This window comes from Thermobia domestica, chromosome 14 (genome assembly GCF_964235325.1).
Source record: "Thermobia domestica chromosome 14, izTheDome1.hap1.1, whole genome shotgun sequence".
In the NCBI taxonomy this organism is placed as follows: domain Eukaryota; kingdom Metazoa; phylum Arthropoda; class Insecta; order Zygentoma; family Lepismatidae; genus Thermobia; species Thermobia domestica.
In genome coordinates this window covers 188,890,638-188,918,362 of record NC_137467.1, presented here as the reverse complement: position 1 = coordinate 188,918,362, position 27,725 = coordinate 188,890,638, and the positions used below count along the sequence as shown (strand labels likewise).

Here is a 27,725-nt window from a genome sequence, read left to right as displayed (position 1 = left end):
ATGTTATAACCTATTTTTGACGTTCTCCCTTTTGACGTCACTCCAACTGATTTACGAACAGCTATTGGCTAGAGATTCAGAAACATCAATTTAGTTTCGACTTTGATATAGTACCTAGGTATGGATGCAGGGTCTAGCTTTTTATTTTCCTTCTCACCGGGAATATTTGCACTGCCGATCGCTAGATGCGTATAGTAAAACTGAACCGAGCTTGCTAAATACAGGATATTAGCATATATGTATATTTAAAAAAACTTTATCTACAGCCGGATAAAATTTGTAAGTATTATCTATCTATTTGTGTATTTATCAATCTAGCAACCCATAATATTTGACAATGTCTATTGCAGCAAATGTTGAAGAAATGACAAGAAAAAATATCTTACATTAAAATATTTTCAGTACTAAACGCTCTCTGTTTCCAACCCTGCTTGGAAGCAACATTCTGGCTCGTTGAAGGAACCAACTAAGTATTAAAATAAAACTTGTTCTGGTTCGTGTCACAGTGTGGGAGGTGGTAACACATCTCATCCTATACTTATCTACTCTGTACTTTAAATCCTTTGTTACTTATACGCTTACGTTTAATACAGTCTACAAGTGCTCACTGAACTTTGTTACCTGGTGCATTAAACTGGTGAAGAAGAAGAGGAATAATTCCCAAAAGTTTTCAAAAATCATTTATTCTGAATTTTCTTAAAACTTGATCGTATGTTTGATTGGAAGTATTTAGTTGTTTCTGTGAACGTTCTTGTAAATCGTTTTATTAACACTGGCATCACAAACTATAAGGGAAATATAAAAGAGTGCCAAATTGTTGTTAAATTTGAAGTCATAATGGCTGTTGAGGCGCCTGTTAAGTTTGAATTGATGTGCAAAGAAGAAATTGATTATGACTTACCTCAGGAAGTTCTACTCGAAGGGAAAGGGCGGACATACGAACTGATGACTGACAACAAAGAACTAATATTATCTACAACAGGAGAGCAAAAAATGGACAAGGATAGTGCTAAGTACTCTTTGGATGTGGAAATAAACGTTGATAGGGTGAAATCAAAATTTGCAGTAGAAGAAGATTCTGCATTTGAAAGAAAAACAGATACGCTAAGAAAGATAGTGGTTCAGGAGACTTGCACGTCGTACTCTAAGAACCCCCAACAATTAACTACAAAAACTTTAAATTCAGTTCGTCCAGAAAGGTAATGTTGAATTTCTCATATAAGAATTGGCTCAGATTAGTGATACGGTTACATGGGTTTCGAAAGTTTATAGGTTAAAAGCAATACTTCACGAGAAATATTTAGGTATGGGATATAGGTCTACCTGGAACGTAAATTAATGACCTACATTTTGGAAACGGTGTGGCTTGTGATGGGCAGTGGGAATGTTCCCGGTAGGAAGGAATCTAAAAAATCGGAATATTCCCTTTTTTTTCTTTGGCCTATAAATTCCCGGGAAGGAATTTAAAAAATGGGAATATTCCCGTTTTTTTCCCTGGCCTATAAATTCCCGGGAAGGAATTTATTTCAATTTCTTTACTTTATCTTCCAAATTATAGGAACTAGATGACTTATTACTCTATTTTAATACATTATGATTTACTTCTAGGTTTTAAAGATTTTGGAGGTTAAAAAATTTAAAATTCTTTAACTATACTTTATATAACTAATAATATGATTTTTAAAATTGCATTTCCATTTGCAGTAGGGCAATTATTTAGTATTGGGGACCAAACGTAGCAAAAAGTAGGATGTACTACTTAAACAAACTTTACACAGTTGCTGGTGAACAGAAATGATTGTGAAAACTAATTCCACACTACTTCAAAAAATTAATGTATCAACATATCTCTGGGTACATTAACATACACAATTGCAACCACAAAGTTTCAGAGATCAGTACACTTCCACAACTTTATCTTGTTTTCGTTTTACATATCCAGTTACTCTAACTGTCTCCTTCTACATACGTATTTTACGTAAGTGAACCACAACTACCATAAACAATTAGAAAATAAACACAGCCACTTATGGCTCCAATGTAACACTAAATAACCTCAGCCATATATGGCTCATTTCCGACTTCAACACAAGTAGGGAATTTGTACAAACGGGTTAAGTTTAGAGTTACCCCTCCGCTTTTTATAAAAATCAGCAAAATTTACAGGAGAAATGAGGTAAGAAATGAAAATTTGAAGTTTTATTTGATGTTTGGGAACGTAACTTCGGCAGGAGAGTTATGTTTAATACGAAAAAAGATATATGAAAGGTAGTACTATTTGCCGGATGCGGAAGCATTCGCGGAAGGTTTCAGCAGCATGGTAGTTGTAAAATATGGCGAATATGAAGAACAGGTGTAATGGATGTGCAGAAATAATGAAGAAAAACTTTTAAATTTTTGTGAAGCCCACGGAGTACTGAAGTTAAGTAAAATGTAACAATTTTTAATACTTCAAGCACTGTTTTTTGTATGTTGCAAAGTCCAAGGGCAACTCTGGACTGGAGGGGCAACTCTAAACTTAAGCCGTACAAACCGCACAGGTAAGTGGAAGTGATTTATGTGAAAAAAGAAAGTAAATTCCTTACAACGAAGATAGAAAACACCATGCCCTGCGGGGCTCTAACCCGTCTTGATTCGCTTACGCTCGATCGGCAATCCTGTCTGAATTTAATGTTGGTAACGTAATTTAACTTATGAAACCATAAAACAACAATATCGGAATAGAATATAACAAATAAGATGCAAAATGTGGCTCCGCAAGTCTAAAAAATAGCTAAAAGTAGCAAAGTACTAATTTACAAATGATGAAAAGGATCCATTTTGCAAAGTAATGTAGAATTATGTAGAAATAGAGATGAACTACTATTATTAAACCCTGAACTACCGTTAGTAATAGACGTCGGTCTGTCTCTTCTCTCTGACTCGTATTACTTAAGAGATACTCGGACTTCTTTTACATGTGAATTAACCTGGATTGTCAGTTCGGATTTTGCTTTGGGGTTGATGTAAGTAAAATTTCGCGTTTTTCACTGATTTACTACTATTCTATTGATATAATCTATTCCTTTCCCTGCCCCCTATATGACTCCCCTGGAATTAACGCATGAGATTTCGAGAAATTGGTAGGAAGATTGGTCCTGTGTGGGAAGGTTACGTACAAAATTATAAAGATAGATCAGTATCTTGCAAATATTGTGAACATAAATATTTATTCACAAATGTTGATAAAATGGTGGGACATGTGTCTTCTAGCAGTAACCCAACCTAATTTGTTCGTAGCGTTCACAAATTTAATATGAGTAGTAAAGTCAAGTTTAGAAAATTCACTTAAATATAAACTGTTTAGCGGTGTAAAAGTATATGGACTTACTATACAATTTTTTCAGCATATTTGCTTGCATAGAACATATTGTAGGTACATATACCTTTATGCGTATTCGCTAAATATAAAAAATATTAAGAAAACAACATAATATCGTTCAGAATATACATTTTAAAAGCTCCTCTTGGGAAAACACCAGTAATATACTGTGATATAAAAACGAATTTAACTTTGTAATTATAGTAATAGAATGCAATTTTCTTTGTGATTGTACATAAATTCCCCGAAAATTCCCATTTTTGGAAATCTTCCCTGGGAATATTCCCGAAAAATATCTTCCCGGGAATTTACCCATCTCTAGGTATGGCACACATACTAGCTGTAGGCTATACCAATTATTGGTAAGATCGATATTTAAATCTTGTGTAGTTCGTATCTTCATGAAATAATGATTACCTTATTATTGATTACAAATTACTCATCAATTTTTGTATATATTTATAATATGTGCGCTCGACGATAGTGTTTAATTTATATAGAGGATTTTGTAAAATAACAGATCGGGAAAATGAAATCCCCCGTTCCTAATTTTCCAAATTTAAACGTGAAAGGTGTTATACTGGAACAGCAACTATTGTCTTTTGTGACTCTACTCAGGACTTAGCTAGAATGAGTGTAGCTTCACTTTTCCGGAGGAACCTTAACAAAATACAAGATAAAATAGAATTCTAATGAACAGGGGATATTCATTAATTCTAGAGGTCTACACCGCTACATATTTTATAATGGAGAGGTCTATTCCTGTACATTTCATACCAGTGCTCATTTCTCTTTAAAGAAGTGTTTTTTTTTTTTTTGTCTTTTTTAACTTTCAGGAATCATTTCTCTTGTATAGGACTTCCTCTTCTCGCTACAGATTCACTTTAGTTGCTTGTTGCATGTGCACGATATAAGAATTATTGTACAATCAACACTAACCAACATGTCCTAGATAGCGGTAAAAGAACAAGATTACTATGTAACTTTGGGCAGAGCGCAGGATGTTGGTCCGTCTAGATGTAAAGGGATGTGTCGGTTAGGATCGGATGGATCGCCGAAAATAATTGAAGGGTCTAGGGGAGCAATATGATAAGTCACATTTTGCAAATTTTACAGTACAACAAATTTAAAGTTTGGAGTTATATATTTTTCAAAATGTCATTACAAAGCAATGCTCATTGTTGTTAACATTCATTTTACTTATATCTTATTGTGATTCGATATTATAAAGTATGAAAAATAATATAGTAGTAATACTGTTTTAACAATAAAAAAGTACTGTGCTCTGTTTACCGGACTTATGAGAGTTTTCCCCAAACAATATACTGTCTTGATACTGATGATTATTTTATTTACAAGATAGCTGTGCAAATCTGCATATTTTTCTTGAGATATCTCCAGAAACCCAAAAAAATGAAAGGCCTAGATGAGTTATGCTTTTAAATCTAGTTGAGGTGAAAACAAGATAGGTTAGAGACAGTTTAAAGAAGTAGTGCTGTTAATCGGGTCGATTGTGACCCAAATCGGGTCAGCTCTTTTCAAGTCACTGGTTGGTCAGCTCGGGTCATGGACAGTCAGCTACGGTCGTGCTACAGGTTAGTCGAGTCTGCTCGGATCGGGTCACGTGTCAGGTTATTTCGAACATTTTTGTTTCGGGTAAGGTTCCGGTCGGATTTTGGATCAACTTGAACCGACCCAAAACAAAAATGTTTGACCTAATCTGACCCGAGCTGACTCGACCGACCAGTAACACGACCCTAGCTTAATCTACTCATGACCCGAGCTGCCCCCACCAGCGGCCCGAGTCGGAATCGACCCGATTGAAAGCACTGTTTATAAGCTAAGTTAAATATTTGTAGGCTAGTTTACGTTAGGGTAGGTTACGTTAGCTATTCTGTAACGTGTAATACGTTAAAACTTAGCATCATAGGTCGAGGATTACCAGTATTTTTGAATTGTTCGAAAGATCATCAACTTTCCCGCGACCAATACCATGAGGTAAAATGAATGCAACTTTACAAACAGTGACCTCCTCTGTCTATCCTTCTTGTACCACCCGCAGTCGGTATGAATATGATGCATTATAATAAGACGCTTCACTCTCGTTTTTTCCTAGGCCTACGTCTCTGCACAGGTACTATTACAATTAGGCCTGACAGGTATATGTTAATTTCATCATTTGACACCATTTCGTTCATTCGTCCATTTCTTGTTTTCCTACATCATTAACCTTCTCAAAACGTCGTTTGCAGGTGCACTCTGGGACGATCTCGTGGCTGTTGTCTGAGTTTTGTATTACATCTCGAAATCTTCCGAGAATAAGTTTCTTAAAGAGTGTTCATGGTCTATTTATAATGATGTTTTCAAATGAACTTAGGTACAGATATATAATCCGGGTACTACTGATAAAATTATTAAACTTAATATAAATTTCTCAACTTTTTTACAACAAAATTTCATAACATTAAATTGAACTGCAGATTGCACATCAAGCCATAGAATTAACTGTTGTAACCCACGTAGTGGAGCACTACAAATGTAAAGATTGGACCCCTTTATGCATAGACGAGCAGAATGTGGTCACAATACGACTTCGCGAACAATTTCGATTATGTAAGTTTGTTTACTGAAAAGCGTAGGCACTGTTCACAGTGAGTAAATTTACCCATTCGAGATAGAAAAATTGTGCACTGTTGGCTCGAATCTCCTTGCACATTGTGGTTTCACCATCCATTGAGGAACTACAACTTCACTAAAAGTTTTCTTTGTTCGCGGATTTCATCTTAGTCGCATTTTGCATGAGACGTAGATATTGGTATCGTTTTTAGGCGTAAATTACGTGTTTCTTTTAATTACTTTCATTTCACTATATTTTAATTTTTTAAGCCTATTTTTGGGTTAATTCACATTTATGTTGGAATTTAAATGATTGTAGCAACATGGAGCACAATTACACCACTTACATTGTTGTTAACACACAATAATTATTAAATAATATACTTAGCTGGGACAAGGTTTGAATTAGTTCATCTGGTGTACCGTTGAGAGTCCCAGTGCTCCTCTCGCGAGCATTGTTTCCTGCACAGACAATAGCTGTATATGAATACAATTCTTGACGAGAAAGTAATTGTAACAAAACATTCAGTTTTTAAGCAGTTGCTTTTCTCATAGGAACTAATACTTTGATTCTTGCATTGTTAATAATATTATGATTACACTTGCACACACATTAAAATGATCAGTAACTATTAATTAGCAAATATGCAAATTGTAAATTATAGTTCGTTACTTCGCACTTTAGCTTGCACAGAGGTGGGTGGAAGCATCATACTGTTCTGATTTCTTCTCCCAAATTAGGCTGCGCAAAGAGGGATGTGGGCATGAAGCAGGGAAACACACACAAACACTTGTTAGAGATGAATTCTGCAGTTCCGCTCTTCGAAGAATTACGTCTCGTCAGGCAATGATTCCAAGAAATCCTCCTGTATGTACGAGAGTTGTTTAAAGACCATATAACGATAACGTTATAAGTTTGAATGAGCTGATAACAGCGAAATGTAGGCCCCCTCCTTGTGTCTTCGGCACCTCTCTTTCTTCAATTCCCCACTTCCCCTACAACCTCCCGCTACGCTGAAACCCAATTTGTTACGCAACTCTTGGCTTACAAGAATTGCTTTTGCTAAACTAGTGTTACCATAATGTCGAATCCTCGTGTGAAATGCCCGGAGGAAAATTCTCCGTGATGAACAACGCTGTTTGAGAACTGGAGCACACTAACGTATGCAACATAGATATTTTCAATTTTGTATCCAAGTACTAGGTCCTTTGAATGAGATTTTTAATACTTGTTTATCGTAATGAAAAATTGGTTAAGCAATTCTTTTCTATTTTAACTTGGAGTGATATAAATTCACGAAATATGAAAACTGTATGTAAGCTGACAATAATAACGCTCATGACATGCCATCACATGATCCGGGTACTACTTTCTTAGTGTAATCATTAGTAAAAGTAACCTACACCTGAGGGACTATTTCCAAACAAGCAATCGGAGTGAAATAAATAGTATATGCCCAGTCAGGAATTTCCGGATAATGTATTCCCATCAATATTAATTGTACTTTAGCGCAGAACCCAAGTTTAACAAACTTGAAACCACAAACTTAATCAAATGACCTAATGATCTTACCTTTCTTCAGACACTTTTACGTTTTGACTTTGAATTTCAGCATGAAACAATTGCATTCAGGAATAATAGAAACACACAAATCTTGATAGCTAAGTTGGTAACTACTCTTTACACCTCTTATACGGTACACCTTCTATAGTGTACATCTTACCTTCTTGCAAAACAAAACACCATGAACGCAACGAAATGATAGCTATTCCGTAATACGGTACCAGGTTTCGAAATTTGTGGAAACACAGATACCGTATCAAATCATCATGACTGCCTTAAGACCATTTAGTAAATTTTGCGTTTGAAACAAATTGTTAATCGAGTATTTGTGATAAGGCGCACACATCCGGGATAACAGTGCTACCAACGTGAAATATGCACAATATCGCTTGAGAACGAAATACTTATCCATTGGGCCTGGACTCCAAATGAAATACTTTAATATAATACCACCACAGAGCAGATATAAATTACGTTATCTCTGTGGATTCAAACTTCAGAAGAACGTTCACGCGGGACTTCACTATCTTTGACACAAAAGCCGTCGCCTGTAGGGAGCGCAAGCCGTGGTTCGCAAGGTTGGTTCGGCGCTGCTTTCTTTCGGCATTTGGTCTGCTATGCAGTAACAGTTCTAATCATATTCGATATTTAATTTTAGTATAATAATTAAAGAAACCATGACCCGCAACAATTTCCATTTTTTCTTTGTTTATTTGTTTTTCCTTTTATAACTTTAATAGTAGGAATATATTATTCCAATTTGTTCTCTTTGGTTAATTTTTAGAATGTTATAAATTTTCTTTCGATGATATTGTTTGGCTACATTACTAATCGGAATTTTTCCAATTATTTCTAAAATGATCGCTAATTTTTTTTCTAAATCCAACTTTCTATCTCTTGTCCTAGTCACCTATCCACTAAAGTTTATGGAGGTTGACGTTCTAAGAAATAGTAGTTCTTTACTCTGGCTACTTGCTTCAGTGTATATCTGATAGCTAGATACCGAACATGACAATACATATATGCACCAAGATATGATATGCCAGGATATTTTTCCAATTGGAGCAAACAAGAATGAATATCTTGGCATCACTTAAAGAACCACTAGATAGAAAGGATAAAATGCATTCACGTTGAATTCTGAGAGATGACGTTTAATGCAAAGAAAATATATATAATAATATCCATCATGCACAGAGACAGAAAGCATGGACAGAACAACGAAATTTTAACTCTAAGCATAGACAGTCTGCATTTCCCTCCTGTCCCATCTTTCTGTTTCGGGTTTTCCCTTATGGAATAAATCTTTTTTAGTAACAATTGCTAACATAATTTAGAATGCTTAATTTCCTGAGGAACAAACTGTAATTCCAGGCTGCGAATGGAACTGAGAACCTTTGCAATGAGTCTCACACGTTTTCCCCTTACATGCATAATCTAGGGCGTGTGTTTATATCAGCCATAAAACTCCACACTACCATGGAGTTGCCCTGGTTCCATTTGAAGTTTGAAATTTATTTACCGTCTTTAGACATCTATGGGTTAACATCTGGCTTCACAAAAAAGCTTTTGATTTGTAGATAAAGATCAGGTAAAAGTAAGTCTACCATCTTCAGATCTTACACTTGTACCTACATACATGTGGGACTAATCGAGGATTTGCTGTGAGAAAGGCTAAAATATCCAAGCTGGAAGCACTTGAAATGAGGTTTTAGCGCAAAATGCTACACATATCATGGATCGGAAGAAAAGGGAATGAACAGTAACTAAAGGAAGCTAATGAAGGGCGAGAGATCATGAAAATAATAGGAGAAAAAAGAAATAGCATGCTGGTCTATCTTATACGGCACTCCTATCGGTTCACCATCCTGATAGGAAAGAGAATAGGAACACCAAGGATACAATATATAGATCGTTATGAAGAAGAGACTTTATCAAGGTATACAACTGATCTCCCAATGGAGAGAAAAGTTTCAAAACTTGCACGTTGCCCAGCAACCTACGGTTTGGGAAAATAGGATAAAATCAAGGATTTAAAGATTCCTTTCCTAAATTTACGATATGAACACTAGTTCTTTAAAGAGTATTAAAAAGGTGATTTCATAAACCTACGAAGCCAGTCCTAGCTCCTGAAGGAGGTATTCTCACCGTTAATCCATGCGTCAATCTCATGTCGTAGCATTGTTAAGTAATATACGTACAATGTTTTTTTTTTTTTTTTTTTTAAATCGAAATTTCTATTTGCAAGCTCTCACATAAGAAAGTCGGTACGGTGTCTTGTTATTCCATGAAATAATCAACGTTCAAATCTCAACTGCTACAAGTTACTTTTTACTCTCAAAACACATTCTTTTGTTATTAATATTTTTTTGCATTTTCTATAGATTATCTTAAATTCTGTTGACCAGTGGTTAGTGGACGCTAGGTTTGTTCAAATATCTTCACACTTCAGTTTCTCTCTTTTGACTGCGTGGATTAGTCGTGTGGCCTTATGCCGTGTATAATACGGAGATTCTTACGTAATAATTTATGACATCTTGATTTAATTTCGCCTTTTTGCACAGTAAATAGAATGGACAAATCAATACTTGCATGGTTGAGTCGGTGGTCAGATGGCTAATTCTTTGATGTTTGGAATGAACGGACGCGGATTCAAGTCGATACGTGAAATATTTTTCTTTCTAAATATGTTTCTGTTTCACATATATTAATAATGTTTGTTTTCTTGCATTTCTCGTATGTTATGTCAGATAATTTGTTCATCGATAAGGGTAGGTTAAATTAGGTTTCGTTATATATGTTTACACTTTCGTATGTTTTGTTCAAAATGGATCTGTATACGACCATATATATTAATAATTATTTATTTATTTCAATGTTGGTGTTCATTCGTTAGCGGTGATTATGTAATTCTATGTTTGCAGAAAATACAGAACGATGCCATGGCACTTTTTGTTTACATAACAATGCGTTCTTTTTCCTTTATTCAGAAATTACTTCAAGTGTGTGTTGTGCAGCTATACATTTTACTCACTGTTGGTGCCGCTGGCATTGGTTTTCTGGACGTACACGCTCTGTCCAATCACGTATTTTTCCACTCATTATGTGTTAGCACCTATTTCTAAAATGACCTATGGATTATTATCCTGATAGAAAATAGAAAGCATGACAGTAAAATAGTATTAAAATTGTATTTGTTTTATTTGAACACGCGCAATTTTTTACACACATTTTAGAACAGTCACCAGAAATCGTTTCGTATCTGGCTTAATATCACGACCAAGTTTTTGAACCATATAGATGAGTCTCAATAGTATGCTGTTCTCTATAACATACATGAATACAAACTCAGGCTTTTGAACTAACACTATGCCGTGTGTAAGTAACGGCTGTCGTCTAGAACGGATTTGGTCGTGGGTCCGTCTCTGAACTGGTATCGGAGCAAAATGGTTAAAAAAGTATTGAGAAGCGGTTTCTTGCAATTGGTTCAAACTGCAAAGAATTTGTTTTTTGTTATGTAACTCCCTATTCAATCTTCAATGGTTCAAGTTAACCATTTCCAATTTCAACGTTAATCGGTATAGAACGAATATTGTAATATAGCATTTGTTTCAGCATTTGTTTGAAATGAAGCATTTGTTTCCAAACTATTCAGCGACTTAACACAACTTTCACGACTATCCAGTGTACTTTATTGAAAACGAAGATAGTTCAAATTAACTATTCCCTCTAGTTTCAAAAGTGATTTCCGTATAGAATAAACACTAAATGCTGTCATGATACTGTTTCTTATAGATATTTCAGCGTCCATGGAATAGATTCAATTTCTCCCGTTAACTCTCTACTCAAACAGAAATTTCTTCCGACTAGCCATTAGTTTCAGACTTAAAGAACAAAACCATAAAACGAAACGGTAACTTATAACGAGAAGTGAATGCTTGCAAATGATCCTGTGTCTATACACACCTCATAATGACTGTCTACAACGCTCAGTTAAAACCGGCAGTTTTTGAAATTCCCTATTACTAATACCGCTTTCAACGTTTATTGCCGTACAATGGAAACGGTAACAGTGAAGAAAAAGCGGTTCGCTGCCAAGAATTCTGCGTCAGAAAAACAACATACCACTACTTTCTTGGATATTACTAGTACTTCTGGTTTCAAAATTTATTTCCGTGGAATGAGCACTGTAAGAGCTATCTGGAAGCAATTTTTTGCATAGGACGAAGCATCTCAAGCATACGTTCCATCTTGTGCGTTGAGATTTTATTCAAACCACACCTTGTTAATACTAACCACTTCCGGTTTGAGCTCTTTTGCCAGAGAACGGAAACATAGCAAGAAGACGTATTTCAACAAACATTTGAGCGTCAAACATAACATGATATTTGGTAACGCGCTGCTAAAACTGGAAGTGGCTCAAACTTAATATTAATTAAGATTTTGATAATTATTTCTATATGGATGTCGTGGTAAGTTTTATTGAGTTGCGTTTTCACAATCTGCTGAGCGTTGTAAGATAAGGTTTCACATTTTCTACTAACCCCTATTCAAAGCGGAGCGATTGAAATTAACTATTCCTTGTGTTAATATTTTTCATCATGGGACGAAAACGGTAACAGAAAGTAACAAACTGCTCTTACAACTGATACAGGGATTGGAGTGGACATATTACAACCCACAGCATTTTTCCAAAATCGGAAGTTGTTAAAAGTATCTAAACATGTAATTTCTATACTGATATCTGTAGAGTAAGGACGAAAAGAGATATCGACATACGGTTCCGTACAATCGATTCAGCTCCTCAAGAATAAGTCCACCTCCTCCGTTAACCGTACGTTCTAACCGTAAGCATTTCAAGTTAGCCATTTTCGGTTTCAACTTTTATCCCTACATACCGGAAAAGGTAACAGACTGCGAAAGATGAATTTCTGCAAACAATTAAACGTTCAAATTGACCGTATCGTTATTACCCACAGAACTCTATCAGGAACGAACATCGTTCAAGTTTACTATTACATTCTGTTTCAATATATTTTTCAACTTTTATTGCCACAGATCAAAAAATATAGCATATAACCGAATCAGTTATTCCTTCGTTGAAATTCAATTCAAACTGGAAGTAGTTAGAATGAATCATTTCTTGTTTTCGATGTTCATCGTCACGAAACAAACACGGTGAGATGGTCAGAAGCGTTTTGTGCCTACGTTTTAGCATCTAACACGTTTTAACGTATCTCTACTATTCACAGCACTATATCAGAACTGATGTAAATGCTGATGTCCGTAAAGCAAAAATGGTAAGATATATTTGGATATCGTTCTTCAGAACCCAGATCGCTTGCCTGAAAACGATCTATCTTTCTCGTTGAAGCTCTATTCAAACGGGAAGTGGCTAAAATTGTCCGTCTCCTATGAAACAAAAATGGTAACAGGAGCTGTTTTTTTATTTTTTCGATCGGAACAGCGTCCCAACGATACGTTCTACCTCTTTCCATAACTTTCTGTTCAAATTGGAAGTGCTTCAAATTAATTACTTTTTCAATATTTATCTCTATAAAAGTAGTAAAAAGTAACGGATAGCAAGTAATAACAATTTGAGATGGATTCAGCGGACAGATTCTATCTTCGACTTTGTTACTCTTTGGCAATCATTCGTTGCAGGTGTACTACTTCAAGTTTGAATATTGAATTCGCATATTTTGTAAGTCTTAGTTTCACGCTGTGAAACGATATTCACTTATTTAATTTGGGTATGTGTGACATGTTTAATACACCCCACCAGATTGATACTGTTAGTCATACATAAAAAGTTGTAGCTATGGATGAGATATTGGGCAGAAGTTACGTGAGTGGTTAAAAAAAAGTATGTCGCCATTACACTTTGTCCTTTACTGCCATTAATTTAAACCTTTATCCTGATATGACATATTTTCTTAGTCTAAAGTAATACTGTTATTTTGTTCGTCTATCAGCCAATTATATGTTTTAACCATGACAAGTTTTTACCATCGTGACATTTACGTTCGTTATTTCACATATTCCGCTAACACCGTGTTCATGAACGTAAATATTTTACAAATTTTGTATTGTTTTGAACCTGATCATAGTAGTTGTCTTAGTGTAAACAAAATGATTCTGTGAGAGTTTTAAACACCACTTTATTTCCTTATGTCCATTTGTATGGAATGTTTTGCCCGCTTCTTTTCCTGTACTGACTAGGATATAAAGAAAATTTCAAAATATTAGCTCTCATAAAGGCCAGGAGTAACAATGAAAGAGTAAGTTCATGATTCCCATTTGGGTAATTTTGTTTTGTATGTAATGATATATAACATAGTGTATGAATAATTATGTCAATAAAGTTACGCCCGTTCTTGCCACGTTGATTGATATGTCTCTCCCCAAATTTTACGAGTTTGTAAAATTCTAAAGATACTGGTAGAGTTTGTAAAATTCTACCAGTAATATCACGTTGTACGAGAAATTTGCTTTAAGTATATAATAATTTATGTAATTGTTTTTGGTGCTGCAATCAAGGGAATTAATTTATTTGTTAGAATAGACCTAACACGCAGCTGCTGTTTTACTTGCAATCGATCAACAAGGAGAAAATTTCTGTTGACCTGATATACGAGTACAAAATGTCATCTAAAGTGTAAATAATTTTTAAGAAATACTAAATTCAACAGTGAATGATTTTCTCTTCTATCTAGTCTTCAACTGAAGTTAATTGTCACAAGTCCAGGGTATATTTATATCCTTTTCCACCAGGAGGATTTTTTAAAAAGAATTCAAAAAAAGAAAGAAGAAAATACTTTATTCCTAATCTACTTTGATCTACTTATCCTCGTTAAGCTAGTAGCTTTCTGAAAAATTAACTTGCACAATTGTGCATGTTAGGCCGATACTGCATATATTCGTGATTCTATCTATCTGCAATCTGTAAATAATTCTCTTCCCGGCCTTATGATACCCATTTCAATGAACGTAACATAATAGAATGCCACTAAATGTAGTTAATCGACATATATTAGATAATATATTTCAAGCAGTCCAGCTTCTTGTTTTTTATAATCTGACGCACAAAGCATCTCTTCCATTTCTTCCCATCATTTATCATCACACACCCATTTTATTTTAAACGCAAGAAACAATAATTGGTAAAGGGTTTCACCATATTTATAACCGTCCAGAGCATTGTTTGCAAAAAACCCTGTAATAGGACGATTCCAAACCTAGAGTAGCATTTTGATTTATCCAAATAATATTACACGAAGTTATTAAAACTTTAAATTGTATGTTCTGAACACAAACTTACAAGCACTACTAATAATCTAAATGTGACGAAGCTGCTAATGCTTGTACATATTACGTTAACATGGAGTTCTGGAATCTTAATATCATCCATACCAAAAAAAATAAATAAATAAATTTTACAAGAAATTTAGTACTTATATAATAAGAGGGCCTAAATATGTATAAGAGGCAACAACGAAGCTATATATCAACAAACGTAAAGATTGTGGCACCTATTAATATTTACTCCCTCAAAGTATCAGATTGTATTAAAAGGACACAGAGATTGATATACTGATTGATCTTACGTATTTTGTGCATAATTTCAAAAGTTGTTATACCATTTCTTTGTTTCATAGGCATAATAGAAGTTTCTTGTAGCTGCAGCTGCAACACAGATCTTGTGAATTTTAAATTTTCTTACACAAAATTAAAGAGAGAAATATTTTTAGTGGCAATGAATTTCTGATCTATGTTGGTATGTACATGAGTTAACTCTGGTATCGTATATTTAAAAAAAATCAAAATTTTGATGTAGTAAAGCAAACCACGTCCTCTTATTTTGATAATGGAGAGATATGGAAAGTCCTCAAAGGTTGTCGGTACCATAGTTCTACATGATTTCGTGTACTAGAATAAAAATAAACGTAATTCTGTCATGAAATCTAACGAATGACTTTATATCTTTGTTGTTACTTATTAATTACTTCAATCCACATTTCCTTGTTTACTGAATTTGTTACAGGCGAGATAAAATATTTGCTCTTCAGAGAGAAGCGAAAATGTTTAATGTATTAAAGGGAACAGTTTCTTATTCAGATGAGAAATCTCATACTTCACGTTTGCCAAGGCAATTGCTAGGCCATAAAAGTCAAAAGCGACATACGTACCGAAAGAGTGATAAACGCTATAGCCAAAGTACAACTTTATCAGATCGTAAGTTAATACATTCTGGTGAGAAATCCCACAGGTGCAAAGAGTGTGGGAAGGGATTTAGCGGACGTTCACCTTTGAAAAGACACATGTTTGTCCACACAAAAGAAAAACCTTACAAATGCCAAGAGTGTGAAAAGGGATTTAGTGAGCGTTCAACACTGGGTAGACATATGTACATCCACACAGGAGAGAAACCTCACACTTGCCAAGAATGTGGAAGGGCATTTAATGTACGTTCAAGTTTGTCTACACACATGTTAATCCACACAGGAGAAAAACCTTATACATGCAATAAATGCGGAAAGGAATTTAGACAGCGGTCAAATTTGGCAAATCATATGTTGATTCATACAGGGCGGAAACCTCACGAATGCCAAGAGTGTGGAAAGGGATTTTATCAACGTCCACACCTGGTGGTACACATGTTGACACACACAGGAGAAAAAGCTTATAAATGCCATGAATGTTGAAAAGAATTTAAACGCCGTTCACACTTGGCTACACACACATTAATCCACACCGGAGACAAAGCTCACAAATGCAATCAGTGTGGTAAGGAATTTAGACAGCGGGCAAATTTGGATACACACCTGTTTATCCACACAGGAAAAAAGCCTCACACTTGCCAAGAATGTGGCAAGGGATTTATTCAACGTTCAAATTTGGTTACCCACATGTTAATCCACACAAGGGAAAAACTTTACACATGCGAAAAGTGTGGAAAAGGATTTGCTAAACGATTAAATTTAGGTAGACACCTGTTGATGCACAGTGGTGAGAAAACTCATATTTGCGAAGAATGTGGTAAGGGGTTTAGTGTACGTTCAGGTTTAACTGAACACATGTTAATCCACAGAGGAGAGAAATCTCGCACATGCGAGCAATGTGGAAAGGGATTTACTTCACGTTCAGGTCTGTTTAAACACATGATGACCCACACAGGAGAGAAACCTCATATTTGCCAAGTATGTGGAAAGTCATTTAGGGAACGTTCACATTTGAAAAATCATATATTAATACATACAGGTGATAGACCTTACACATGCGAATGGTGTGGAAAGGGATTTATTCAACGTTCCAAATTGGTTAGACACACGTTCATCCACGCAGGAGAGTAACCTCACAGTTGGGAAGAATGTGGAAGGGGATTCAATGTTCTTTCAAGTTTGTCTACACAGGTTAATCAATTGGTGAGAAAATTCTCACTCATGACAAGATGTGAAAAGCAATTTAGTGGACGTTCAAATTTGGAAAAACATATATAGTACACACAGGAGAGAATAAATATTCAAAATAATTAGTCTTTTAGTATAACAGCAAAACGTCCTGGTCTGTCATTCAAAAAATCTAATAATTTAAATACGATGTAGTACATGGTAATGTATACTTAGTCGTATTTAACGTCAATATACTTTGTTACTATGCAGTCATTTTAAAGACATTTATGGATTAATAAGTGAATATTTCAAATAAGTCAACAGATGTCGCTAGTTGTGCTACCTCTTTTCTAACATGAGTAATCTTGGTATTATACTAATCAAATATCAATCCTTAAATGTAAATCTGATATATCTTATAATGAAAAGGAAACAAATCAACATGGCATTCACACATTTTAATAATTCAAATAAGTTAATAGATGTCGGTAGTTGTATTGCCTTCTATCTAACATATAGAGATTTCAGTATTGTAATAATCAAAATATCCAACTTTAACGTAAAGCGAATACAACTTATGACAAAAACAAATCACTCTGACTCACGTATTTAATACTTAAATTAAAATAGCTGTCGTTAGTTGTGCTGCCTCGTATCTAAAATAAGTGCCGAATGCCAAAAACAAAAGTGTCTCCACAAATGTAAACCAAATAATCTTATTATAAAAGCAAAACATACCCATCTACCAATTATATTTAAATAGCTTTAAACAAAACGATAGTTGTCACTATTTGTGGTGGCCCGGCTATCTATTAATTGAATGTCGATAGTGTACTTTTCAGTTAGGATTACATGTAATTTCAATGCATTTATGTTATAAAGTAATATGCGGCAGTCTGTCAATTATGTGTTTATTAGTTCATGAGGATAATACTTGTCACTAGCTGTGGTGCTTTGTATCTAAAATAAATAACAATATTCCAAGAATCATCTGTCAATCCTAATATTCTAAATCAATTAGTTCTTATTATTAAAGCAATACATATCAATATATCTCTCAAGATCATAATAATTCATAATCATAGCATTTCTTAGTAAAAACTATAATTTCCAGAATATAATAAGTCTCTACCGTAAATTTTCACTGATATCAACTCAAAAACATTCTCCAGTGGACCATAATATTGGCCATAGTTAAGACTGTTACTTTAGTTGATTTTTGTTAAACAAATCTAAATGACATTAATAAACATACCATTTATAGATAACTAAAAGAGTCGGTATCATCAATATTTATAAATAATGTACTTCTATCTGCTAATTGCAAAACTAATAAGTTAAAGTTATATAAATAGAATATCTCCAATTCAGTATAATAGCTGTCACTACTGTACAAATCAATTGTCCATGCTCTTAAAACATAGTAACCATCTACTTCTTAAAAGACTAGTAATGTCAAACCTACAAAGTATAGTCTGAACTTGTGTTGGTAGTAAACCGTAGTTAGTATTAGTTATCAATAGTTCATACTTAATATTGTGTCATATTTTAAATATAAAATAAATTCTAACCCTACTGTAATATCTACAAATGGTCGTAGCAAGCTAATTTATCCTAATATGTATGCAATATGTGATACAATAAAGTAGTAAATCAGTCGAGGTACCATAACATATAATTAAAGTTCTAATCAATATAATAAGCAAATATTATTGATCGCTAAATTCGAGCATAGTTCTTTGCCTTCAATCTTATTTCAAATATAGTTACCAATTTTGATAAATAGTTTCTAATATGGCCTAATGTGTTATAAGAAACTAATTTGTAGTTGTTTCTGGCAATGTTACGTGAATATAATACAGTAAACAAGTTTCAAGTTTGAATTGTTTGGTTATAATTCAACAAATTTAAATCAATATCCATAAATAAACCAAATAACATCAAACAAAGTACTATCTTGCAATCTGGAATTCCAAAATCTTAATGCACACAAGTTTCCGTGAATTCTTTTCTAGAAACCAATAACTCGTATATCTATTATCCGAACAATAAAGTATCAATCATTTTCATCATCATACAGTAATGGCATGTTGTTAATCTGTATCTCTATACAAAACTAATCTCCGAAAGGACCTAGTCCAGCAAAATACAAGGTGTAATCAACCAAATCTTCATATGATAGTTCTGTAGGGTAATATTCTTTATGTCAAATTGTACTATTATCGTGCATTGTAAATTTAAATATATCTACACTACTAAATATCAATTTGCCATATATACACATCACATGTCAATGTGTGGATCTCTGATTCCCAACTTCATTTAAACCTATGTCAAATACTCTGTCAACAACAATATATAGTCTAGTCTTAGATATAATCAAATTCACATATACTCCATGGAAAAATGTTTTTACGGTAAACAACCAAGACATTTTACACAACAATTTTTACCTATAATGATTTTGTCACTGATTTAAATGTATATAAATTGAGTCAAATAAAAGCATATACATTAAAATATTGTTGTGCAACATAGGAAATAAATAATCAACTAGCACGTCCAAGTGTTAACCAAAAGGCTTGTGGATCAAGCCCATTTGTGAGAGCAAGATTAAATATTCGTAGAATATTTACTTCAAAGTATAATAATACACTCATCAGCAAGCTTAAACTAAGAACTCCCTATAAAAGGCCTCAACTAAGATATTCGCCTAAATCAATAGTCTCGGTACTGTATTCAATGTAAGTCTTTAATCCACATAATATATAAATAGTTCTGCAACAGTACAGTACAAATAGTAAATAACTTTTACCCCTACAATTATCAACAATTTCACATTAAATTCGCTTCAAACAATGGAATACCCTCTATTCTTACTTACAGTAGACACACTTCGTAATTGGTATCGCCAATGCTCTTGGTTCAATTCTGGACCATGTATGTTTGTAATGGACAAACATCGTACATATGGGATTTTCTCAAAGTTTTCCCGTTTTCTCCTACATTCTTATTCCTCCGTTTCATTCATTTCTCATCATTAGCGTGTCCTTTGCCCTAGCAGGCGTAACAGTAGGACGTTAAATTTATTTAGTGTTCGATTGTAACCTCTGGAGCATAAAATTCTTAGTTCAATTCCTGATAAGACTATCAAAAATCAAATATTTCTGTAATCGTATCTTCATTCAGTAAACAGATATTCATTTCACCTACAAGAACAATAATCATCATGCAATAAACGTATATACCATTCAAACGCTGTAACACGATTTCTAAAGGAACTCAACTATAATGTTTCCCGTTATAAAAAAGAATTCTAATTTCAAACATAATCTAAATAAGTCCAATGTAAATCAAACCACTAATGTTAATTTCATGGAAGCAAAACAGCTTAAAACCATTGTAAGTTCTAGTAAAATTAATGCCATACGTAGTAAATATAGTTTAGTTAGTAAAATTAACGCTTGACTAGACATTATCCGTAATGTAACCATTATTTTAAATGAAAGCTGTATTAAATTAGTAATAAAATTATTAAATTCGGGTCTTATATCTTAAATGTATGTGCATTAATATGGTAAATAAAAATGTAGCACCCTAAATAAAAAAGTACCAAAACAAAAGAGGGATATCCTTAAAATCCACCCTCCAAAATATCTAAAATACAATTTCAGTTTCAAATATATTCATCCTATGTATGTAATATCTATTCTTATGCATATGCAATATGAAATCTAAACAGCGCAAAATTAGGCTGGTAAACAAGACTTCTACGCATTTTCAAATTGTTTGGTCGTTCTTACCGATTACATAACTGCTAGGATACAGACAGTAAACATTAAAATCTAAATATCACAATCCCAAAGTAAACTAAAATCATATGGTCTCCGCAATTCGTAATACAATAATAACTGTATTATACATATCAAATAATTGTAACGTGTAATTTCACATTTAAATAATAGGGGCATGCAATAAAAACGATCGCATCTACATGTTATGTACTGTTATTTCTATGTCGAGTTTCATATACTAAAAACGCAATCACATACTTATAATAATTTCCTGCAACATACAAAAACTCTCTTCCAGTCATATATATCCTGATATAACGGAGTAGTAATTCAAAGATCCTAAGTTCCAATTCTATTTACGTACGATAATACTTATTTTCATAATTCAAATAATAATAAAATAATAATAATAAATGGAAATTACAATTCAAACTGTATTAATAATAAAAACTGTTGTATATAAAGAACATAGTTCAAGCTTGTAAGGAGCAACAAATATCCTTCAATCAAATGGTGCGCGCACAATCAGTATCAAATAAGCCAAAGTTTCGGAACAGAGTGGTAAATAAGTGCCATCACGCAACGCGAGCTTGTAAACATAGTTTCAGATAATATCCATATGTCTGACACGTATCATAGAAATATACGGCTACGTATTGCAATAATATAGTTTTCATACTTTTTAAAACTTTCTTCAATACATACATGTACATAAAATTACAATATCAAATTCATATATTCACCCTATTAATTATTATTTATTAAATTCAATAATAATCTGCAAGTAAATACTCAACCGCCCCAAAATCATACATAATTGCGAAATCGCAATGTTTCTTTGCTTTCACTTCGCGCGAGAAGTTCTTCTACGTCATAAAGAAAATTGCCTACATCAATAAAACCATCGGGTGACGACAAAAAAAAAAAAAAAAAATAGAAATAGAAATAGCGGGCGTGTCATCAAAAGTAAGTAAATTTTTATTTCTCTTATTACATAGGTTAAAGTATAAAAGAGCCGTCAAACAGAAGATGCAAATAGAGTTCGGTGCAGCGCAACTGGCGGGTAACAATATACAAAGCAGGCGGTAAAAGTATAAACGAAAGTCAAGAGGGACCTAAAAAATAATGGCCCAAGCGGAAAGGTCACACATACGTGATAAGATATAAAAAGCAAGCGGATAAAGTATAAAGGGAAGTCGCGACGGACTCCAACTGTAAGGGCGATAGCGCAAAGGTCACACAACGTGATGAGATACAAAGCGAGCGGTGAAAGTATAAAGGGAAGTCGCGACGGACTCCAACAGTAAGGGCGATAGCGCAAAGGTCACACAACGTGATGAGATACAAAGTGAGCGGTGAAAGTATAAAGGGAAGTCGCGACGGACTCCAACAGTAAGGGCGACAGCGCAAAGGTCACAAAACGTGATAAGATATACAAAGCGAGCGGTGAAAGTATAAAGGGAAGTCGCGACGGACTCCAACAGTAAGGGCAACAGCGCAAAGGTCACACATACGTGATAAGATAAAAGATTATCAACCTGGTGTAATTGCAATCTCATTACTTCAATTGAAACAGCTAATTGAAGTGTACTTAAAATAAGTCATAAAAGGGAACAATAATTACATTACATGCAAAAATTATCGTAAACCTAGTTACTTTTCGCGGCAACACTGCAAAAAATCACTAAAAATCCCTTAAAAATACGGAAAATTTACCTATTTAGGGGGAAAACTATTACTGTAATTATGGTATACAGTCCTAATTCTGAAAAACTATCACTGCGAGATGGCGACACTAGGGGGGTATATCTACTGTCTAAATCGATTTCTATTTCTGTATATTCTGTATTAGCCTCTGCTAATATTTCCATAATTGATGGATATATTACTTCTCGTTGTTCTTCTTTTTCAGGATTAGGAAATAATTTTGTAATACATTTTTCTAGTTCAGTTTCGTAGAACTCTTCTGTCTTCTTCTTTTCCTCATCGTAAGTCTCTTATATTATTTGGGAGAACGTTAGATTTAGCAACTCTTCTTCTTCATTTGTCCTTTTTTCGACGTCTTCTTCTTTTGCTCCTTCTTGTAACCATTTTTTAATTTGTTTAATACGGTCGAATGGTTCCTCTTGTTCTTCCGTTGTCATTCTATTACCAGCCCTTTCCAATATTTCTAATAGTTCTTCTTCATATTTTTTGTTTTTGTTCTGCAATTTGAATTTCATTAGCTGCATCTCTTTCTTCTTCTTCAGTATTAATGATCATCTCTTCTCCTTCTATTTCTATTTTTTTAGTTGTTCTTCTTCCTTTTGTGTTCCTTCCTTTCATCTTCTTCCTTCCTTTCATGATGATCTTCTTCTTCTTCTATTCCGATTATGGCATCTGTTTCTCTTAGAAGAACTTGCGTCTCTTTATTTATTACGAGCTCCTCTTCTCCTTCTTCTATGTCATTAATAAATGCGGCAATCTCTTTTAATAAATCTTGTGTACACATGTTTTCCATTTTACCCCCATATGTATATACGTAATATAAATATATATTTTATAATATGTATATGTAAATAGTGGATATATAAGTATTATTTAAAACAGAATATAAATAAAAGTGCTTTAAAAGAATATACGAATAAATAAAAAAGGGCTATATATAAGTAATTGACAAAGGAATCAGTAATGATAAGGAAAGGAATACACGTATCTTTATTTGTATTCAACCTAAAATAAAAAAGAAATGCATCTATAAATATAAACAGTATATATATATATATATATATATATATATATATATATATATATATATATTTCAATTCGTTATACGGAAAAAGTAGAAAATTCAAGGAAAAAATAGCATACCTTTTAAGTAGTTAAGATGATTTGTAACTTCTTTTTCGTCCATGGGAGTAAAAGAAATGTATGTTCACAGTTTGCTTCAAGTGTGTTGTCTAATGTATAAACGTTCTGTATGTGAATTTTATACTTATTCTTTCAGTTTCAACGACCACGAAAAATATGTATTTGACACTAATATCGTCCGTTTTTCAGCGTAAGGAGCATATTTGTGGGACGTTATCTAAAAAATTTCATCTCTGTTTCTCTTACGAGGATATGATGTCTGAATGATTGCGAAAACTATCACTTAACTCACTATGATGTCCTCATTCCCTAAAAATACGAAAAGTCGATTTCTCACTTCTCTGATCCCCCAGATCACATACAGACACACAAACAGATATACACTTTTATTTATATTTCATACGTATAGGAACGAATGTTCATTGTTAAAACATTCATGAAGTGCCAAAACAATTATTGCATGAGTGTTGTGGTTTGACCTCTCTCTTTCTCGTTCTATGAGTCTCGGTTTCTCAGTGGTAGAGCGTTCACTTCTGGTGCATGGGGTCACAGGTTCAAAATCCTGTTCCCACCAAGTAAACTTTGTGGTGGACAAACACGCTGTACGTGGAAGGTCCCAGGTTCAAAATCCTGTTCCAATCAAGTCAACTTTGTGGCGGACAAACACCGTGTACGTGAATTTCCTCCCACTTTCTCCGTTCCAACATTTCATTTATTTCTCATCATCACCGTCTCCACTAGCCTAGCCGACATAACTCTGGGACGTAAAACTTGAAGATTTCCAATCGTGGAACCTAAAACTCAAAGATTTCCCATTAGCATAGCTGGCATAAACGTGGGACGTAAACCTAAAAAATTTCATTGTTCACGCCTTTAATGTTTGCTGTCCCCCGAGCACATACTACAGACAGATAGACAGACAGGTCCTGTTCCCACCAAGTGATCTTTGTGGTGGACAAACACCGTGTACGTGGAGGGTCCCAGGTTCAAAATCCTGTTCCACCGAGTGAACTTTGTGGTGGACAAACACTTCACATACATATCCATATCGATCATATATTGAAAAACTACTAAATTATAATGGTAATGCTAAAACAACGCATCTTCAAACATCAATGTGGTTTAAAGATACTGCAGGGCATATGGACAGTGTGGCCGATGGTAATTTAGGATTTAAACAACGTTTTCTTCTCACTACTTTGTCAGTCATTTGAATTATTGGGTTATATTCATGCTGATATATTTAATCAGGAGAAATTTTTACTAAATGGTGTACAACTGCGTATTAAACTAATTCCAGCTAAACCTACATTTTGTCTAATGGGTGACGCAGATGCTGATGGAAAGGTTGTAATTACAGATGCAACATTGCTTGTGAAAAAGGTTGATGTATCACCAGAAGTTAAAATAGCACAAAATAAAGTATTACAAAGTCCTAAATTTAGAATAAAATATCCTCTAACAAAAGTACAGGTAAAGACAGAAACTTTACCACAAGGAATTATGGATAGTACACTTCCAGATCTGTTTTCAGGCATAGTGCCTAAACGTATTATTACTGGTTTTGTTACTAATGCTGCTTTCAATGGTACTTATCAAACAAATCCATTCCATTTTCAACATTTTAGTATGTCGTTTTTTACACTGTATGTTGATGGAACGCCTGTACCATCCTAACCACAACAACCTGATTTTGATATTAAGCTATATATACAAGCATATTCTACGTTATTTACAGGTTCAGGTATTTATTATTCTAATCAAGGTAATGATATTTCACTTGCCGAATATCCTAATGGTTATACTCTACTGGTGTTTCATTTAACTCCCAATTCTAACGCTAGTGCTGTATATCATAGTACTCGACAACGGCAAGGAAATGTACGTTTAGGGGTTCATTTTAAAGAAGCACTGCCATCTCCTGTAACAGCAATTATTTATGTTGAATTCTCTTCAGAATTAGAAATTGATTTCCATAGAAAAATATATATTAATGAATTTAAAAAATGTTAAATACAATTGAACTTTATGAGGCACTACAACAAAATTTGCCTAAAGATCATTTTATTAGTGTGTATGCTGCAGATGAGCTACCGCTGTTTATTCATACATTTCCAGCCGCCATAATTATAAACACTGATTCTAGTGATAAGCCTGGAGAACATTGGGTTGCTGTTTATATATCTAATATATGTGTGGGAGAGTATTTCGATAGCTATGGTATTCCTCCCTATATACAACATCATATAAGGTTTTGAAAACGAAACTGTCTGTATTATACATGGAATAATAGACGTATTCAAGGTGATTTATCTTAATTTTGTGGACATTACTGTTTTCTATATGTAGCATGTCGTGCATCTGGTTATTCACTACGCGATTTCTTAAACACATTCTCACTCACCACTATTGATGCTAATGATATTATGCTTTATTCATTTATGAGAGTATGATGTTGATGATGGTCACTGGCCAGAGATTAAGTTCTGCGTAAACCAGACTTGTTAAGGCGATGTTATACCTTTTGCCACTGGTTTCTCAGTCCCCATAAGATAACATGTAAACTTTATTTCATGAATATCTAACGAAATATGGTACGTAACAACTTAAAATTTTTCATATGTATACAGAAAAGCAATAGAAATGAAATGATTGTTTCAATTTCACACTTAATGACGTAGATCAAGAGTAATGAACTTTTTAAAGTAACATTGTAATGGACTATATATTGAAGGTTGTGTGTTCCAATGTGATCTTCGCGAACAGATGTCCTGCTGACAGGCAGGTATTTCCCTCCCCCTCTTAAGTCCTTTCCCAATGGGTGTGGTAGAACGCTGCGGGGTGCCACCCTCATCCCATTTCTTTCCTTCGTTTCTGCAGAGCGGATAGATTTTCTGTAAATGTTACAAAGAAAGAATATTTGCTTCCAAGACAATTTGAAATATTTGCTTCTTGCGATTTCATGCTGTATGATGTATACTGCGAAAACAAAGATCAGGTAGAGAACGCCAATTTCTTCATTACTAGTAACTCTAGTTAGATAATTATTGCTAAGCACTAATTTCATATTACTACGTTCCAACTCTTTGTAATAACACTGCCTCAACAGTAGAAAATAGGGGAGAGTATATACTTTGAAGAGGAGGATCAACAATTTGATACAGATCATGGTTGAAATTTAGCTTTCCTTTGCAGCACTAAGTTTGTATGAGACGTTTGCATAGATACAAACTACAGAATTCCCTCTAGTAACTGGGATTTGAAATTGGTGACAGGTAGTTACTTCTACTTTCTGGCAACATTAGCTATTCAACACATATTTTTCCGGATGTAATAAAAAAATCAACTTTACTTCAAGCTAAATTCTACAGATTGAAACGATGGATTGAACCCGATGAACCAACTTTCCCGTGAATAAACATACATAGGTAACATTCTAAAAAATACAATAACCCTTCCCGTTCGTCTGTTTAGTGGCTAGCTCGCGCACCTTTGGATCACAGATCTCGGGTTCGATACCCGGCGGAAGAGCCTTGAAATATCAACAGATCACTAAGGACTCGGATTCCACTGAAGGCTCACGTCTCATAACATCGGTACAGAAAGGGAAACTAAACTCTAAACCCACCAAACCAACCAAGCTAATGAAGAACGGACATAGTAATGTCACTATAATTTAGACTACGTGAACGATTTTTTAAAGTTTTCATTATGGTAATAAATATAAGTTTCACTAGGGCCTCGAACATTTCTAGATCTTGTTACTCGAAAATAAGCAAATATAATATATACACATGGTGTCAGGAAGTAACTTCGGGATGTGAATCCTCGGATGAAAACATGAAAAAGCCTATAGACCAACCTTGGTGCACAGCTGCGTTATTTCAGATATATTGTCCACAGAAAATTGGTCGTAACGGTACAAGAAAGCAACAACTCGAGCAATATTTTGGAGTTTTCCGAAAACGCCTTAAAGTTTTGTTGTATTTGACAGCAACATAATATGATTTAACCTAAGAAATTTAAGCAAAAATGGTTTTAGTACGGTGACCCGTAACTTTCATTTTATGTTCTCGTGTAAGGATTAATTTCCTTAAGTAATTTGATGTCGTTTTCGAACACCCTGTGAACATACATAGCGAGACCTC

At 34.1% G+C, this 27,725-nt stretch overlaps 1 protein-coding gene across 1 annotated transcript; it reads left to right on the top strand.

Moving 5' to 3' along the window:
• The first annotated feature begins 480 nt into the window (after nucleotides 1-480).
• On the top strand, nucleotides 481-21,673 carry LOC145670499 (uncharacterized). Its single transcript, XM_081739234.1, has 2 exons — nucleotides 481-1,199; nucleotides 15,586-21,673. The coding sequence occupies exons 1-2, from the start codon at nucleotides 712-714 to the stop codon at nucleotides 16,244-16,246; spliced, it is 1,149 nt and encodes a 382-aa protein (XP_081595360.1). The 5' UTR covers nucleotides 481-711; the 3' UTR covers nucleotides 16,247-21,673.
• The last annotated feature ends 6,052 nt before the right edge of the window (nucleotides 21,674-27,725 follow it).